General features: G+C 39.1%; 1 protein-coding gene across 1 annotated transcript in view; it reads right to left on the minus strand.

Annotated features, from left to right (window-relative positions):
- The window catches only part of LOC148183404 (BDNF/NT-3 growth factors receptor-like), a 596,246-nt gene that overhangs the window by 480,514 nt on the left and 97,708 nt on the right, over window positions 1-18,024 (minus strand). Inside the window, 4 exon segments of the mRNA XM_088061407.1 lie at window positions 5,348-5,380; window positions 9,108-9,407; window positions 10,856-10,988; window positions 13,968-14,104. Coding sequence (XP_087917533.1) covers window positions 5,348-5,380; window positions 9,108-9,407; window positions 10,856-10,988; window positions 13,968-14,104 — 603 coding nt within the window.

The raw sequence follows: 18,024 nt of genomic DNA on the forward strand, positions 1-18,024 counted from the left end.
ATGCCCACATCCCAGAAGAGGAATCCCAGTTGCTTGGCTCCATTATCATCTAGTTTCATATCATGGGCCATGATATCCCAGCATTGGAGAAGCCAGGTCACCAGGGGCTCACCTGACTGGTGGCTGAAATCTTTTCACATCTCTCAGCTCACACGGGGATAGGAATTGGGCGAGTATCTCTGTCCCTGCCTCTTCCTCCTGTTGTGAGGGCCCTGCTTCTTCTTCATCCCTCACTAGGCTAACTGATTTGATCTTGGATTTTTTTTTCTGTATAGGGGCAACTGCTACCAGCATGGGTTATTCTTCTGGTTCAGCTGCAGTTTGAGTGGCCACAGTGGCAGTTGCTCTGCTTTCCTCCTCCTCTCCTAGAGAGTGTTTTCTAGTGATGATCAGTAATTGGTAAATAGTAGCCAGGGCCCAGCACACTGCAGTAAGTTGTTCCTCTCTGGAGTTGCCACAGCGTTCTCCTTGCAAATATTCTGTCATTTTTTCAGGGTCCTATAGTTGTTCAGGGGTGTACTTTCAAACCACTGGAGCAGAGAATTTCCTCAAAATTGGGCCCATTTTCTCCCACGTTCCATGCCATTCATGACTATCCAGTCTTGAGGCAGATCTCTGAATGATCTTCCTAGAAATCTCTTTACTCTAAACATGGTGCAGATTGCACTGAGGAGACCTGGCAGACTTAGCAACAAGAGCATGCTTTCCTTAACATTCAATGGGAATTCAAAATTCTTAAAAGTAGTTGTAACAGGCCTGAAGGAGGAAAAGGAGATGAAAAGCTGGGGAAAACTGTCCTCCCCTATTCCCCCCACAGACTGAGCACAATTATTAATGGACTCTCAGAGGTTGCACCCAAGGTAAGGGTAGGAGAGCAACACTGAATACACATCCCAAACGACCTGCCTTGATGTTGATATTATCATGTCATAAATTGACATCCCACAGTACAACAACAAAGCAATCCTGAACCGTCTCCCTGCTCTGAAAAAGAGCATTGCAAAGAGCACATAGTGCATATTTGTGTGTATATACAGGGTTAGGTATCACAACCACGTGAACAGACCAAGCAACATTGTGATCAGTGGCTCTGTACCTAATGCAAGAAATGCTTAGATCAAATTTGTTTCCAACCCGATCTGGGCAGATCTGTTGTTATTTCAACCCAACACAAATGTCTACAAAAAAGAGAGTACGGAGCTCGACCTGACTGCAACCATACCACCCAGACCACTCCCTTTGGGGCCAATGCTACCCCACTGCTCTACTCCACTGTAAAGAAATGCCTGAGAGAGTCCCTTTCTTCCACTGGTGGCAATGACTTAAGATGTTTTTTGTAGCAGGACTCTTTGCCCTTGGAATGTGGTCAAACAACACAAACAATGCCCTAGTTTGCAAGCTGTCAGTGGTGGGCTGAGTGGGGATGTCATGTGCTGCTTTTGGTGTTGAATTATTCTAAAAGCAGTGTGGCTCATCATCCCCGAATTAACATCCTGATAATGAGGCAAAGATTTGGCAGATAAGCTGCCAAGCTGACCTGGAGACATATGACTGGCAGTCATATCACATTACACTATAAAAGTTCAGTCCACTATTATATGGTAGGTTCTTCTAACATATTCATTCTTGGAGTGTGTGTATGAAGTTTCTTCCCTTGAAGGAGGGATGCCCCTTCAAGGATACTCTTCAAGGTTGAGTGAAAGAGATCTACCCACGAGTGTTGTTGGTATGGTGAGTTACATCAATCTCTACTTAATAATTGTTTCTTTTTGTAGCTTTATTAGAATTGCTTCAATATAATTGCTTTGATATAAGGCACTATACTATACTATACTATACTATACTAGTAGTTTTAGCTTTTATACTGTGTTGTAAATAATTCTGATGAAGATCTTTTCTCTAATCATTAGTCATAATACATAATTCATTTAATATAAATATATCTGATTTGCCATCTTTAATCCTGTGGTGTCGCACTATATTAGGAACAGCAAAGTACGACACAGACTCTTAGCTGGGTTGCCCAAGAGAGCAAGTTTTATTATTCCAGATCATCTTTTATAGACAGGTCTGAGAGGTAAAACTCATTGGTCATTAAAGCAACACATCACCATCATTAGTCAATTGGGTAGTACACCCCTTGACTGTTTCTTGCAAGTAAACAACAAGGATCCTAAACAACGCCTGCAAATGTTGTTGTCCTTCTCCAAGGACTGTTTGGATTCTTCCTTATGCTTTCTCAGGCCAGAGTGAGAACCTCGTGTGACTCAGTTTCACACAGGCTCTGTGCTCCCTGCCTGCTTTCTTGCATTTAGCATCCACAGAAGAGAAGCTATGAATTAATATTTCTAAGCACTTAAAGCCAAACTGATGCTTGAAATGCACATTTGCTTAGGTTTAATGACATGGAATCAGAGTATTACCATTTAAATTGGCCATTTTGTCCAAATAAAAGTACTCCAAACAGGACACAGCTTCTGCTGGAAGCTAAAGGGTGTTTTGACTGTGTTGATTGGGATGTACTTTCATACTCAGCAGAAGTATAGCAGAACTACTATGTAAAACTAGCCAGTTGTTATTCAGTTTGCAGCTTCTATTATAATGCACACTGGCTTTCAATAGGCACAGCCTAAAATATTTTACCTAACTAAAAAAATAACTTGAACACTGTGTCATCAAATCTTCTCTCAGATATCACTAAGCTGATGTTCTGCTTATGCAAGAATAAAGGAAGGTACAAATGAAAGGACAGAGAAACAATACCTACAGGTGTATTCAGTTTGCATGGCCAGGTTTTGGTAGTGGGAGGGGGCTTCTTCTGTAAGAAACTGCTGGAAGTTTCCCCTATGTCCAACAGAGCCAATGCCAGCTGGCTCCAAGAAAGACCACCCACCACTGGCCAAGGCTGAGGCAGTCAGAGATGGTGGTAGCACCTCTGTGATAGCATATTTAAGAAGGGGAAAAAATACAACAGCAACTTCAGCCAGAGTGAGAATATGTGAAAGAAACACCTATGCAGACCAATACATCAGTGCAGAAGGAGGGGCAGGAGGTGCTCTAGGTGCTGGAGCTGAGTTTCCCCTGCAACCTGTGGTGAAGACCATGGTGAGGTAACTGTGCCCCTGCAGCCCATGGAGGTCCACAGTGGAGCACAGATCCACCTGCAGCCTGTGAAGGATGCCATGCCAGAGTAGGTAAATGCCCAAATGAAGCTGTGACCCTGTGGGAAGCTGGCACTGGAGCAGGATCCTGAAAGGACCTGTGTACCCATGAAGAGAGGAGCTCACACTGGAGCAGGTTTGCTGGTAGGACTTGTGAGCCTGTGGGGGACCCAGGCTGGAGCAGCCTGTTCCTGAAGGACTGCACCCCATGGAAAGGACCCATGCTGGAGTAGGGAGAGAACGTGGAGTCCTCACCCTAAGGAGGAAGGACTGGCAGAAACCATATGGGATGAACTGACTGCAACCCCTGTTCCATTCAGGGGGGAGGAGGTAGAGAACTTGAGAGTAAAGTTAAGCCCTGGAATGAAAGGGGGGGTTGATATGAGAAACATATGTATATGAAAAATTCTGAATTTTAGAAGCATATAATGTGCTTAAGCAGGTGGAGGGGAAACAGAAATATATAGCTTATTTAACAATTTTGTAAAAGTAGAAAAACAACTTGTAACAGAGCACACAAGAATGTAACGCGTTAGGGAGAAACAACTTGTAACAGAACACACTGGAATTTAGTTGATAGGTAAAGGCCATAAAGATAAGATGTATATTGTGAAAACTCAGTAAAGCGGGACTTAGATATTTTGAAAACCTGATAAAGCAGAACTTGTGGCTTAAGAAACCAGCAGGAACCAGGCTCCTGGTTTTGGCCAGGAGAAACTGACCTGGGAGTTAGCCAAACCTCCGCTGTGCCTGCCCAGAGACAGAGGTCAAAAGGTGAACATCTGAGGATGTTCCAGCCCTCTAATTTGTCGAGGTTTCTCTGCAGGGCTTCTCTGCCTTTGAGGGAGTCAACAGCTCCTCCCAGTTTTGTATCATCTGCAACCTTGCTTAGTATTCTTTCCAGTCCTGTGTCCGAGTCATTTATGAAGATGTTGAAGAGCATGAGGCCTAAAATGGAGCCCTGTGGAACCCCACTAGTGACAGGTCACCAGTATTATGTCACCCCATTTACTATAACCCTTTGCACCTAACCTGTGAGCCAGTTGCTCACCCTTTTGCATGGTGTGTCTATCCAGCTGTGTGCTGCACATTTTGTCCAGAAGGATACTATGCACAATAACATGAAAAATAGTATTGAGTGCCAGCTTTACTGTTCCAGTTATCAAGTGACTACTTTGTCTTTTTCTAAACTACTCTTTGCAGAAGAGTGGGAGGATGTTTAATGATAGAGTATCTGATCTTGTGTTTTCACAGGATAACTGAAAAATGAAGCACAACCTTTTGTGCATCTGTGTCCTATGTAACTGAGGACATTCCTTCTCACGAATGCCAAATAGTCATTCACTTTTTGGGTGAAGATTTTATTCACCTTGTTTTATAAGTATTTTCAATGGCATTTTAGATATTTTATTCCCTCTGACTTCCCTACTAAGAGCATATGCTAAGATGAACCAACTAGAAAATGATGTTTGTATGCTATGTTGAGGCTAATTTTACTCTCACTGAACTCCATGGGAAAACACTCTTAGCGTTCACAGGTGGTTGATTAAACTAATTTTTCCAGGTTGAGTCTGTTTTGGCCATGACACTAATTACTTAGTGATCTCTCCCTCTCCTTATCTCTACCCATTAACCCTTTTTTATTTCACTTTTGCCCTGTTCAGTTGTGGAGGGGAGTGATAGAGCAGCTTTGGTGAGTGCTTAGCATCCAACCAAGGTCAAACCACCAGAACAGGAAATCTCACATCTGCCAAGTTAAATTTTAAAGGGAATTTAAGGGTACATTTTTGGATGCAAAACAAATATGGAATCATTCTTGGAAAAAAAAAAAAAAGTTATATAAGGGAAATAATGAACTCGCTTTTCTCTGGGAAATGCTAAATGCTTCTGGAAGGTTCGCAAAAATCTCATGCCTGTCTGCTACATCCAACACTTTTCACCCTACAGTACCAATTGTAAGAATAAGTAGGAGTGGATTTATGCTAATCTGAATTAAAAGAAGCAGCATAAATAAAAATTGCCCTAATTTATCTTAAATAATGTCAGGAAAAGAACCAACAATACACGGGGCCTTTTAGAATTGCGTTATATGCCATTTCACTTTAACTGGGACTGACATTCAGTCTTTTAGTGGTTTGAGTTTCTTTATTTCTATCATTAAAAGAAATAAAAATGTAGATATATACCATAAACATCCGGATCCACAATTAGGCCACTACCTGTGCATGGAAAGACAAAAGGAGGGAAAAAGAAAAAACAGAAAGAAAAAGCCTTTGTAAATACATTGCAAATGCTAGAAGAATAAGAACTTCTTTAAGATATTTTTAAGAGCTTACATGTTATTTGCAAAAACATTGGTCAATACCTACACAATTTCAAAGCAGCATCAATATATTGCATTGTAATTTACAATTATTTTAGAATTATCCCAGATATTAACACTTTGCTTTGTGTGAAACAGATAATGCACAAGGCATTTGTTGTAGTAAAAGCAGGCATATTTACCAAATGGGTAAAATTCTGCTCTCTGCTGCTAATGTATATCTGGAATAAGTGCAACAGTAATTGTTCTCGTTGAAAATCAATGGTAAAATTCTCCCTGACATTATGCAGAATCAGACTTCAGTGGGAGTTACAACAACTGACTTTTACCTGGTCAGAAAATTTGCAGTTAAATCACTGAGACAGAAAACTGGTTTAGAGCTGCATCACTGTGGCAAATTAAAGTCTAGAGGATGCTGTTAAGAAGATGCTCCCAAGAAGCTAGCTGCACACCTGATCCACAGACAGAACTCTTACTGAAAATAATAAGATTTCCTATATGCAAAGAAACCAGAGAATCCAGACTTTGCACAAGCAAAGTGGATACCTGTCTAGTACATATTTTTCTACATTTTACTAGTTCCAGTTTGCAGTTTTTTCCAATTACTGCACATATGTAAGGCTAAGTACATGTGTGAGTATAACACACACTGAAGTTAGTATACTATTAGTCTATTCATGCTTTGAAAGATACTTGTGTTATTATAGAATCATAGAATATCCTGAGTTGTCGAGGATCCACAAGGATCATCAAAGTCCAACATATTTCAATATGCCCATTCATCCTAGTCTGTAATATATTTATAACATGCCTTATATATGGTTTTGTTGTTGGTGGTGGTTTATTAATAAAATTAATAGTTAGAACCTTTAAAGGTGACTCAAACTTTAAAAAACATAATTCCATTTATAGTACCATACAGTAATTCCATAGCACTGACATTACACTGGAATAAAGTCACTGTGAAGTATGACCAGAACACAGTTTTTTCTGTTTATTTCAACAGCATGAGAATCTGTGCTGAAAATATGAGTTGCAACCTATTTGCAAAATGGCAGCAGACAATAAGGTTAATTTTTAAATACATTTGATGATATTCTAGTACCCAGAGATATAAAGAGGCCCCATGAGAATGGTCATGTCAATCTGCAGAAATTTATAACAAGTTAAGTAAATGTGTGCTACTATCTGTCCTCAAGCAAGTTCTGAGCAGGGTTTTTTGTCCATAAACCTTGTGGATTCAGTTTTTCCGGTATAAAACATTCATCTGATGAAAAAAACAGTTTACCTTATGTATGAGTCCTACTTCTCATAATCTGAAGAAAAAAATACCCAAACAAAATTCCTAGGCCTTTACCCTGGAGTTAAATGACATTTTTATTACTCTCTACTGGAAACGGGATCACAGAATCAGACTGATTTAACCTGTAATTCCTGCTAGGGGTATATAAAACAGGAAGCCATCTATTCCATTCAAATATCTTTTATATAACTAAATACTTCACTTGAAATAAAGTTGAAAAAATCAAGAAGTTGGACCAACCCCAAATTTCTATGTAGTATTCCATACATAAAAACATCATCAAAATGTTGGTTGAATCTATTTCAATGTTAAAGTTTATCACAGTAATTTTGTGTGTTTACATGCAATTATTTTAATGCAAAGAACAGCATTGTTGTTTGGTCCCTGTTAGAACAGGGTGTTGTGCAAATAAAATATTACAGACATATCCTAATCACTCCTCTTAATAAACTGCTTCAACTACATTTGGTTTGCTTGCTTCTCTCTTTATAAAGTTGACATTTAAAAAAAAAAAAGCAGCAGCAAAATACTCAAGTCCCAAAAATACTTGTGCAACACAGTCACATGTTAGTAAAACCAAGGCTGAGGAAGCTAACTAGTTAAGTAATTTCTCCTGCTCTTAATTTCTAAGACTGGTTTGGTGCCATTCCCACATATGAACTGATTTTTAATGCAGTTACTTCCAGGATATATGTAGTCCAGTTTGAACACAACATAGATTATTTTGGAGACTCATAATGCACATGCTTATAAAAAGGAAGGAACAAATAAATAATGGTGCCTTTATAATTGGGAGGATATCTTTAATTTAAAAGGCCACAACTGGAAAATTTTTCAGCTTACAGGGGACAAGCATTAAAAAAAGGAACATTAAAGGAGAAAAACAATAAATTAATATAAATGTATTAGAGGAACTGCTATTCTCTTCAGAAAATTAAGCCAGATTCATATTCAATCATCAGAGTGCAAGAAAACTTCCATTGTATGCAGATTATCTACATGGTTAACTGTTTGATTGTAGTATTAAAGGATGCCAGTAGCTGAAACCATGACCTGTTTCTGTAATTAGTCTATTTAAGGAAGGACTGTAGAGAAAAAAGAAGAGTGGAGCTACTAAGAACAGGAGGAGAAAATAGAGCCTGATTATATCACCTCTTCACCTTGTCTTTCTAAGGGTGGGAAAGAAAAAGACTTGCCATCTCTCTCCCTGTAGCAGGCTGAGTTGATAGGAACAAATATTAAATACAAACCATATTTTTAACCATATTTTTACTGTCTGTAGCCTACAATGTAGGAGAAGGAATTTAAATATTCAGATTTTCTCTATCACATAACACTGGCACTGCATATTGCTCTTTCAAAAAAGAGGGAGGTTATTTCTATCCGATGGTTAAAAAGCCAAAGATATACACATGCTCGTATTTTCAGATATGATTTCAAAATTATTTGCACAAAACTACACCTGTATTTCCACTCATGGTCCACTCAGTTTTTTCGCATACAACAATGCCTTCATATTCTTACAATCACTTCAAATATGGTTTTGAAGATGTGGGAAAAGATCAAACCACAATGTAAATTAACTACTTACAGTAGTCACTTCAGTTCAGTGAATTAGTTCACCTTTGAGACTGCTCACATAAGCATTTAGGAGGTCTGACCTGGAGTCTTTAGAGCAGCATAAAATGCATACATTTGAAGATAACCATCCTGAGCACAGGTATTCCTAGGCATGCAGATTCCCAACCTCCACCAAAATGAATGGGAATTGGATGTCTAAATGCATGTGAGGACCTGAGAGCTGGTCCATCCTGCCTTGGCATTACTTGTTTTCTGTCCAGCTCCCTCTAGTGTGGTACACAATATATTATCATCATCTCACTGGAATCATTAGTGATTTCACATCAATGCACTAGATGCTACATAGGCATATTTGCTGTGTGTTTGGATACACTCTGTACTTGTACACAGTGTAGAAAACTTGCAGTGACTGAATTGGTACTCAGTGCTTTCCAGGATTAGAACTGAAGCTAAAGAAAACACTTCAGAAACAGCAATATTTTACTAGCCTTAACTGGCATCGAGCATGGTCACTCAAAGGGAGGATTTAAAGAGCACTAGCTTGGCATCCCATAAAAAGCAATAAAAAAGAAGAATTTTTTTTTTTTTTAAATATTGTATTGCAACTAATCTTGAAGACATTCATTCAGAGAAAAAACATGTATAAGAAGCTTCCTCCAAAATAGCTAATCTGGCCAGGAGCACTGTCTCCACATTTTTGCCAGTTTGCAATTACTAACATATAAAAAGTTTTACTCACCGTCTCCAGGCACTGACATGAAATGAGCATTAACCTGTTTTTCATCCTCTCCATACTCATTCTTTGCTAGTAAGGTATAAGCACCGTTGTTCAGATGGGTAGGGTTGTCCAGCTGAAGGCAGCCATGGTATTCACTTTGATTGATAACATGTATTTTAGTGCAGATGTATTCAGACTCATTCAGTATAGCTCCTTCATAGAACCACTGCAATGTGGGCTTAGGCTTCCCTTTCACAGTGAATGGAATACACCAGTGGTGGTCTGGAGTTGGAGATTCAATAAATGTGATATTTGGTGCAACTGTATTGGGGAAAAAAGAGTGAAGAACATCAGAATATCCCCAAAGTATTTTTTTTTCCTCTGGCTATCAGTGCTAAAAAATACTACTTGAAGGAATTATACCTATTTGGAAGATACACAGAAAGCCCACCTGTTCTGCCTTGGGTACTGTGCTCACAACTGAAATTAAGCCATTCTTTAGAAAGAAACAAAACAAACTAGTTTCAGACAAAGTGTGAACCCCCATTAAATCACTTACTTTGCAAGGTGTGGAAAGTTCAGTTACCAGATCACTGAGAAGGAAGATAGGGAAATTTTAGCTTTAGTGTGTTGAAAAAAATCACACAGAGGAGCATTGAAAGAACAAAGCAGTATTAAAAATATTTAAGATTCAGCAAAAAGCAAGTACACTAGAAATATATTTAGCTAGGAATCTAAACTTTCAGGTGACTTCTTTAAAAAAAGCAAGAACAGCTCATTTCATTCCCTGGATTTTTCTGTCACGGATGGACCATTTTCTGCTATACATTTTCTCATTCTTTGTTCAAATGTGCTAAATGCCTCAAGATGACAGACTTCTGTTTCCCTCAGGAGACTATTCCAACACCTTGCATGCTATTTCTCTGTTAGGAAATTTTCCTTGATATTTATTCTTAACTGTATCCAATTTCATCTAATTATGCTCCCTTTTATCACTCAACAGTCCCAATCTCAAAATCTACTTTACACTGTTCAAACATTTCTAGTTTATGTCCTTTTTTATGGCTATAACATATCTAATTCCCAGCTACAAAACATTTTAAGTGCTTCTAGAGTGATTTCTCAAGTTTGCTGTCATGAGCACATGCTGAAAAAAATGTCCACCTTCAAAGTGTTCCATTCCCATCTTCAATTAAGCAACATATTTCACAGAAAATGAATTCAAGTTGGAATCTCAGGTCTAAGAAGCTAATGCTTGTATACTACATGTCCTTTCCCCCTTCCTTGGCCCTGACAAATAATTATTCAAAGCTATGACAAATAAATTTACATCTGACAGAACAAATGAAGGAAGTGTGCCAATTTTTGAACAAAGCAATTGCCGGTTTAGTTGTTTTAAAAAATAAAATTTGTAGTTTATTATAAATAATTTCTATGACTTGATACATACATGTTTCTTAATTCCTAAGATAGTATGTATGTATATGCACACCATTATAAACCTGTTTACACCAACAGTACCACTGAGTATTTGGGGTTTCAGACATTTACTTACAGATTGCTCAGACTGGAAGGAACATAGCATTTAGAAACAATTTTTGCTGAAGAAGTCAGAGCAAAAACAGGTAAAAATAACAACTGGTTATTGGGCTATTCCCATAATGAACTGCAATAGATAGTTCACATGCCTAAAGTGTGTTTCTATTTCAACAACCTGTTTGTCCAACCCAAAATAGCTATCTCAAATGTGGTTTAGTCTGCTTACGTACAGAATACTGTGAGCTCAGCAGAGGCTTGGTCCTCTCCCACAATATTCTCTGCTATGCAAGAAATCCACAGTCCGTTGTCCACAGATGAAACGTTCTTTATGGTTAGTGAGGCAGGATTCTTACTTGTGTCACTCTACAAATGATAAAAAAATATGGATGTGCTAAATATGGTATAAAGAAACAATGAAGAGAGGGGGAACCCTTGGCCACAGTTACCCAGTATTTTCCATTTTTCCTTCCTTTTAGCTGTATCAGATTGTAAATAATCAAAACATTACTTTGGTATTTTATCCAAACAGATACAAAACACCCACAGAACAAATTGTAATCATTGGTAGGGATGGATTCAAAGCTCCAAAGCTTCTACCATGCCATTTTCTGTTTCTCCCTTCTTTTGACATCTCTTTCCCTCTACATAAATGTTTTTATTCTGCATCCATTCCCTTGCTTATCCCTCTCTTCAGTTTCATTATCAATTTCTATGGTCCACTGTTAATGTCTTTAATCTTTTTATTCCCTCCTCTATTCTGTTCAGTCCTCACTTTTCTTTTTATCTCTTTCATTTACACTTAGCTTGACGTCTCTTCTACTACTGCCTTTTGAGCTCTACCACACCTTGACAACATCTTGCCTCTCCTCCTTAGCCAAATGTCTCTTGAAAGCTTCTTGCTATCATGGAACTTTCCACAAGAAAATATGTCCCTTCTACTAACTGAACTACTGCCCAAGTGCTGTTTTACTGTGCTCGAACACAGGCTAATTGAGGTAAGAATTATGATTTACAGAAAGTTCCATGCATTAAATGCTGTATTAAATATACAGCAATGCTACACTGCATAAAGCAATTTGCAAAAAAAAAAAAAAAAATTACAAAATCGAAGCAAAAAGCAATTACAAAGATTTTTTTTTAAAATTATACCAGCTAGCAAAGCTAGATATTAAAGCCTCTGTTATCTCAAATGAAGTCCTTAAAATGACAGCCAAATAATTACTATTTTCATACTTCAATTTTTCTCATAAAATGCAGGATTATTAAAAAGGAAAGGAACCAAACATTTAGAAAGTAAGGAAGAATTAGGATGACTTTTTAAAAAAAGCCTTTTGGGGTACTTATTGTACACATATGTTTTGATGCTACACAGAACACAAGCAAATACCAACACTGAAATTAGCTCAGGTGGTTGGAGCATGGTGCTAATATTGCCAAGGTTGCAGGTTTGATCTCCATATGGGCCATTCACTTAAGAGTTGGACCTGATGATCCTTATGGGTTCCTTCCAACTCAGAATATTCTGTGATTCTGTGAAATGATATGCTACACCTGTAAAATTACAGACTTCCAATGGTAGACAATGGGGACATGTGAGAACACTATTGCATACAGGATTGCAGGACCAGAATTCTAAACATTGAGATGACACCTTAAATCCACTTAAATGTCCCATTGGGGCAGGAGAAGGGGAAAAGCCAACACTTCGATGCATGTCTCTACATATGCAACTCTCAGAGGTGAACAGTCCTCAAAGCAGGAATTAAATCACAGGGCTTCAGAGTGCAGGCTAAGGCTGCACGAAGTCTAACTGACATTAACCAGCTTATACAACAGCATGAAAGCTGAGCGTGTGGTTAATGTTGAAGGACTGAGGGTTGGTTTTCACTTTTCTAACATTTCTCTTTGCAAAACAGGCAAGCAAAACAGGCAGAAGCAGCATAGGAAGTTAAGAAAAGGGAAGCAGAAACAAAAATTTGAAAGTGAGAAAAAGGAAACCAAAACCAACACTCACAGAAAAAGAAAATTTTAAATGGCAAATGAGGTTTTAAAGGCACTCATTCTTCTGCTACTGAAAAGACTACTGTGCTCCAGAGCTATATGTAACCCCCTCTCACAAAATTATGTCAGGATAAAAAAGCTTTTCAGGAAAGCTCAAAGAAAACTGAGCATGGCATTTGAGAGATGGGAAGGCTAAAAATTGAAGTGATCTTACCTTTTGAACAGTATCCCAAATTTGTCTTGTTGCTTGACTCAAACCCCCCCCCCCACCACCACAACTGCATAAATTCCTCAAACTGTTTTAAGTTTTTGCTGATAACTGATGCATTTTTACACATTAGAGAAAAGTTTAAAAATAACACTAGTGCTCTGCAAAGCTCTTAAGAAAGTTGAAAGACATGCTAGTCAAATTCTACATAAGCCTAATGTAATGACCTCAGTGAAGAAAATGCAGAGTTTAAGAGGCCTTGTCTCTTCCATACTGCAGCAACATATTTGGAAGTACACATCAAATGCTTTGTACAGACCCAAAAGCTTTTAGGTAGTCTGCACTCTCATGAATGCAGGGGAGCCAGTGCCATAAAATTGTAAAAAAATGAAGGGTCTTGCACACTGTAAATAACAGAGGTCAACAGCTCCATGTTGAAGACCTGTTTAAATGCTTCTCCTTATCCACATCTTTAGCAGAAAGAATCAGTATATCTCCAATGCATACACAGCCTAAGGCAGGTGCACAGAATACCAGGATCTCAGGAAACAAAATTCCCCCTCTATATGGGTTTATTGAGAAAACATTTTCATAATTCATAAGAAAATTTTGCAGTAATAAAACCTTGACTTTGACTTTCATGACTCATATAATTTTGTTTTGCTAAAAGAAAATAAAACAAATCACAAAGTAATTAATATTCACAACTAGCATTTCAGCACACCAAGCTTTTGGCCTAAAACTATAATAAAATTAGAGACAAAGTTTTTCTCACAATTAGAGTAGATTGAACTTGTTCTCTCTATGCAGGTATTTGTGATGAGAAAGTACTTAAGCTTCAGTATCCTGATTCACTACATTATTTGCATGAAATTACAGCACTCTCATTTACAAAAGAACATCCAAAAAACTTAAGTGCAAATCAGTTTCTCAAGGAACAAATGTTTACCATTTTCCAAAAGCACCGCAGCAGTCACCATGTATTGAAAGTAATTAGAAATAAATGTAATCCATAACATTAATTTACTATTTCATATTTTTTATTAAAAGTTAAAGTTAGAGAAAAGGCTTTATTTCATTCTTTGGTAGATTTCTTGTCTCTGAATTGCCACGTATTTTAATATGAAACTTACCTCATGGTTTGAAACAAGATTAGTGAGCACCCAGGATACATTAGGGGGCGGCCCTCCAGAAGTATCACAGTACAATGTGATGCTCTTTCCTTCCACCACGCTGATGTTGTAATTGCTTAAGTTTGCTGAGGGCAAGTCTATGACACAAGCAAAAAAAAGAAACAAAAACACACCCAAAAAAAAACAAAAAAAACCCCCACGTGGATATTTGTCTTTGCCAGAAATAGATATTGCTAAATCTTATGGGAAATGTATTAATTAAACGAAGAACACTGCTTACTTAAAATTCACTGTGGTCACTTATTGCTCAGGAAGCGGGTACAAACAGCATGGTCGGAGATATATGAATATAATCCTTAAGCTGCTACATAAAATTTTTGTGCCTCCTTCATTTCACATTCAAAGGAAACATTCTAGCATGTGGAAATACATAAAGCTAATTATAGAGGAAAATGTTTCAGGTGGGCAAATAGTAGTTATTTTAACTTCAGGTTTTAACTTAAAAAAAAAAAAATCCCTTAATTTTTTAACAAAGTAGATTTAATCTCTCTGTTGTAGCAGTTGCAATGAAATCTCTATTTTCCAGGGACTAATTCACATTGTGGTATTCCCACTATTCTCCACTACATTTAACATGAAAATCTTATTAACCAATGGTATCACATAAGAGATTGAAACCCTTCCTCATAGACAGGAGAGAAAAACCTAGATCTTCAAGTACAAAGTGCACAAGAGGGATACAGAGCCCTGAAGAGATCAAATCAGTTGTCCTGGTTGCAGAGAGGGGGCAGAGCTTAGTGCTGTGTGGGCATGGATAAGATGTTATTCTATACCAATTGTGTCATCACTGGAGGGCATGGTTTCAGGAGGAAACATTAGCCACAGGAGCCCCTCACCATCTTGCCTTTGTTCCCAATGGCCACATAGCGTTGCCATCTTATCTTTGTCTAGGGAAGCCACATAGATGTGAACTCTGGGGAGGGTCCACCTGTCGTGGTTTTAAAACAGTAACTAAAAAACTACTTATTTCTTGCTGTGAGATATGGATTAGAGCAAGAGCAAAACAGGCTTAAAACTTAAAAAGGAATAAAGAAAGTTTATTAACAAACTACAAGAATAAGAACACCAGAATAAACTTCCAGAAAACCCTTTTTATCCCCTACTACCCACCATTCTCTTGTTCACATGACAACAGAGACAAAAACTTTGGAACTTTGGTGTTTAAAACAGTCCCAATTCCTGCTACAGTCTTTTCATCAGTCTTTGTAGAGAAACAGAAGTCTCCTTCTGCTAATCTATGGAGTTTCTCACAAGAAAACTATTTCTATTATAGCTTTCTATTTTTCTGATGCCAGTTACCCAGAACTCTTGTCATCAGTTCACTCCTCCCATTTCACATCACTCTGAGGTGTGTTATGGGTCAATGAGTTTAGGGATGTTATTTTTAAGGATGAGTTATTCAAAGGCAAAAGTCCTCTTCATCTGTCTCTGTGAGTTTTGCTGGAAACAGTTTTCTCATTGCCCCCCCAAGGCTTCAAATCTTCGCTTCACTCTGTTCCAGCACTTCACTGTATCACAATTACTCTACTTTTTACTCAAAATCCACACTTTGAACACTCCATTCCTCCCAATATACTCTGTCATGAATTAAAGGAGTTTTTTCAAGACCTTGTTGTCTATCTCCATAGCTTTAACAGAAAAATATTTCAGCTTATAAAGCATCTCCTTATTCTCTACCTTTTCTGAAGCTTAATTCTTTACTGTCTCTGATAGTTTATAAAGTCTCTTTACATGTTGATTACTCTCTTTTTCTCTCTCTGGATAAAAGGATTAATCTGCAAGTCTCATCTGAGTAATGAAAGGGTTAAAATCTTGCCCAGGCTTTTGTAGATGGTTCTGTGATCTCTGCAGGAGCAGGAGCTGGAGCTGTCTGCGATGGAAGATTCTTCATGGCTGCTCTGGAGAGTGTGGTCACTGTCTCAGCTTGCCGCAGGTTAAGAGCTTTTTTTTCTTTCTTTACTTGGCAGTCTCTGGTGAATTCAGTCACGGCAAAAACTGCAGCCGAGCCAGGGACCGGCTTGGCCCGGCCAGAGCCTGGGGCAAGCCCCGCAGACCCTCATCTCCCGGCCAGGAGCCGCTGGGCCCAGCCCAGCCCCTGCCCGGGCCACATGGCCTGGGCAGGGAATGGGAGGCCAGCTGGAGCTCTGTTACCTTTCACAGCCAGGAAACAAAAGAGGACAAAAGTGCTCTGACTTTACATCTTAAGGAGGTGTTTACAAGTTAACTTCACTTTTTAATGGTTAAAACTGCTGTCAATTCTTAGAAATGACTGATAATTGGTCAGGAGAAAAGACTCCCATCAGTCACCAGCAGCTTCACTTCCTTAGCTCTCAAAACTATCTTAAAGTCACCCCATGACACCACCATCTTGTTTTTGTTCCCAATGCTGAACACCATTTTGTGGGTAAAACACCATCTTTTTTTGTATACTTTTGCTATTATTATTGCAATTGCTATTGTGCATTTCTTAGTCCATTGCTTTGTTCTTTCAGTAAATTGTTATTTCAAGCCATAGTCTCTGCTTTTGTTCCTCCCTTACCAGAAGGGGCAGAGGAAAGGGAGTGGTTTATTGTCATAGTTGCAGCTAGCTCATAGCTGCCAAAGAAATTTGGCTATATCAGGCCCTCAAACTAAACCAGCCTAGAAGTAAAACAAGTCCCCGGATGGGACAGGGCAGGGATGGGTTAGATTCAAACCCAAGCAGGGACCTCAGCCAGTCACATTCAATCCAGAAAGCAGACATATCACTGGTCAAGGAGCTGGGGTGGTGTAAAGACCCAGACCAATCAGTTGTCTGAGCCCAGGAGTTTTAAACCCCCTATATAAGCAAGCTTCCATAATAAACCATTGCTGTTTGTCTTATGATCAAGAGGACTTGAGTCATGATTTCTTTCTCCAGCCTAAGACCGCACATAACATGTGGTGCCCCCGTGTGAGGATACAACCATCCCACAAGGAGAGCGGGGGCAGACAGAACAGCCCATTAGGCTGTAAAAAAATATGGTGAGCGAGAAGAGCCGACCAAAATGGTCTGTAGAGATGACCAAAAATCCAGATTTCCCTTTGTAAATACTCCTTGTAAATAGAAAACGGCACCGAAGAAATGGGAGGATGGCTTACACTGGAAGAAAACCTCATCATCAAGGTATGGATTTTCCTTTGACCTAAAAGGGGAGAAAAGTATATACAGCAGGCATTGCTAGCCTTGCTGGTGTGGTCTGGGAACCACAGACTGAACATCATAAAGCTCTGGAAAATTGTTTTGGACTTGCTGAGGCGGTTGGAAGCCGAGCAGGACACAGGGACAGCAGTGGAGATGAGGCAGACACTGCCTGCCGAAATGCCCGCCAAGGACACAGAGCAGGGCAGAGCAGCAGGTGAAAAAACGAGGGGGGAGTGGCTGTTATTTGCCAAAGTGGTGCTGGTGCCAGTGGTGACTGCATCGTGCACGAGTTTGCCTGTGCTGCTGTCATGAATAAAATCTCTCAAGAAATCCACCCCGGTTAAAATACTGTGTTTGGTTGTGTACAGTTAATGTTCTTGTCCCATTTGTAAACCTTGTTTGTTGTACCCCTTGTTTACCCTGATAGTTGTTAGTAATGTTAATTACTTACTGGTTGTTGAAGTGTTTTAAGAGTTCTCTTATAAGATGTACCTCTACCCCCCTTTCCCTTACTTCCCTGTTACTATTTAACAACCCTGCTCCCTACATTCCTACCTCCCTTCCCCCTCCGGGAATCACTGCTGCTGATCCCAGGGGGCTGTGCACCCCGAGTCATATGCAAACTAAGGCATGCCAGACACCAAAACAACAAGCTAACAAAGGAATAAAAGGTCAAAAAGACATATCCTAGCAAGCTATGCTGGAAGACCGTCTTCCTGCATCACCTGAGCCTGCTTAAAAGTGGTCACCATGGCCTAAAGAGGACTGGAAAAGAGTGACCCCCCTGGACAATGAGCCAGAACAGGCCTCTTGGCTACTCCCGTGAGGATGGAA

Source organism: Pseudopodoces humilis, chromosome 12, assembly GCF_049639895.1.
Source record: "Pseudopodoces humilis isolate 2021_Gansu_Grassland_sample_001 chromosome 12, ASM4963989v1, whole genome shotgun sequence".
Classification (NCBI taxonomy): domain Eukaryota; kingdom Metazoa; phylum Chordata; class Aves; order Passeriformes; family Paridae; genus Pseudopodoces; species Pseudopodoces humilis.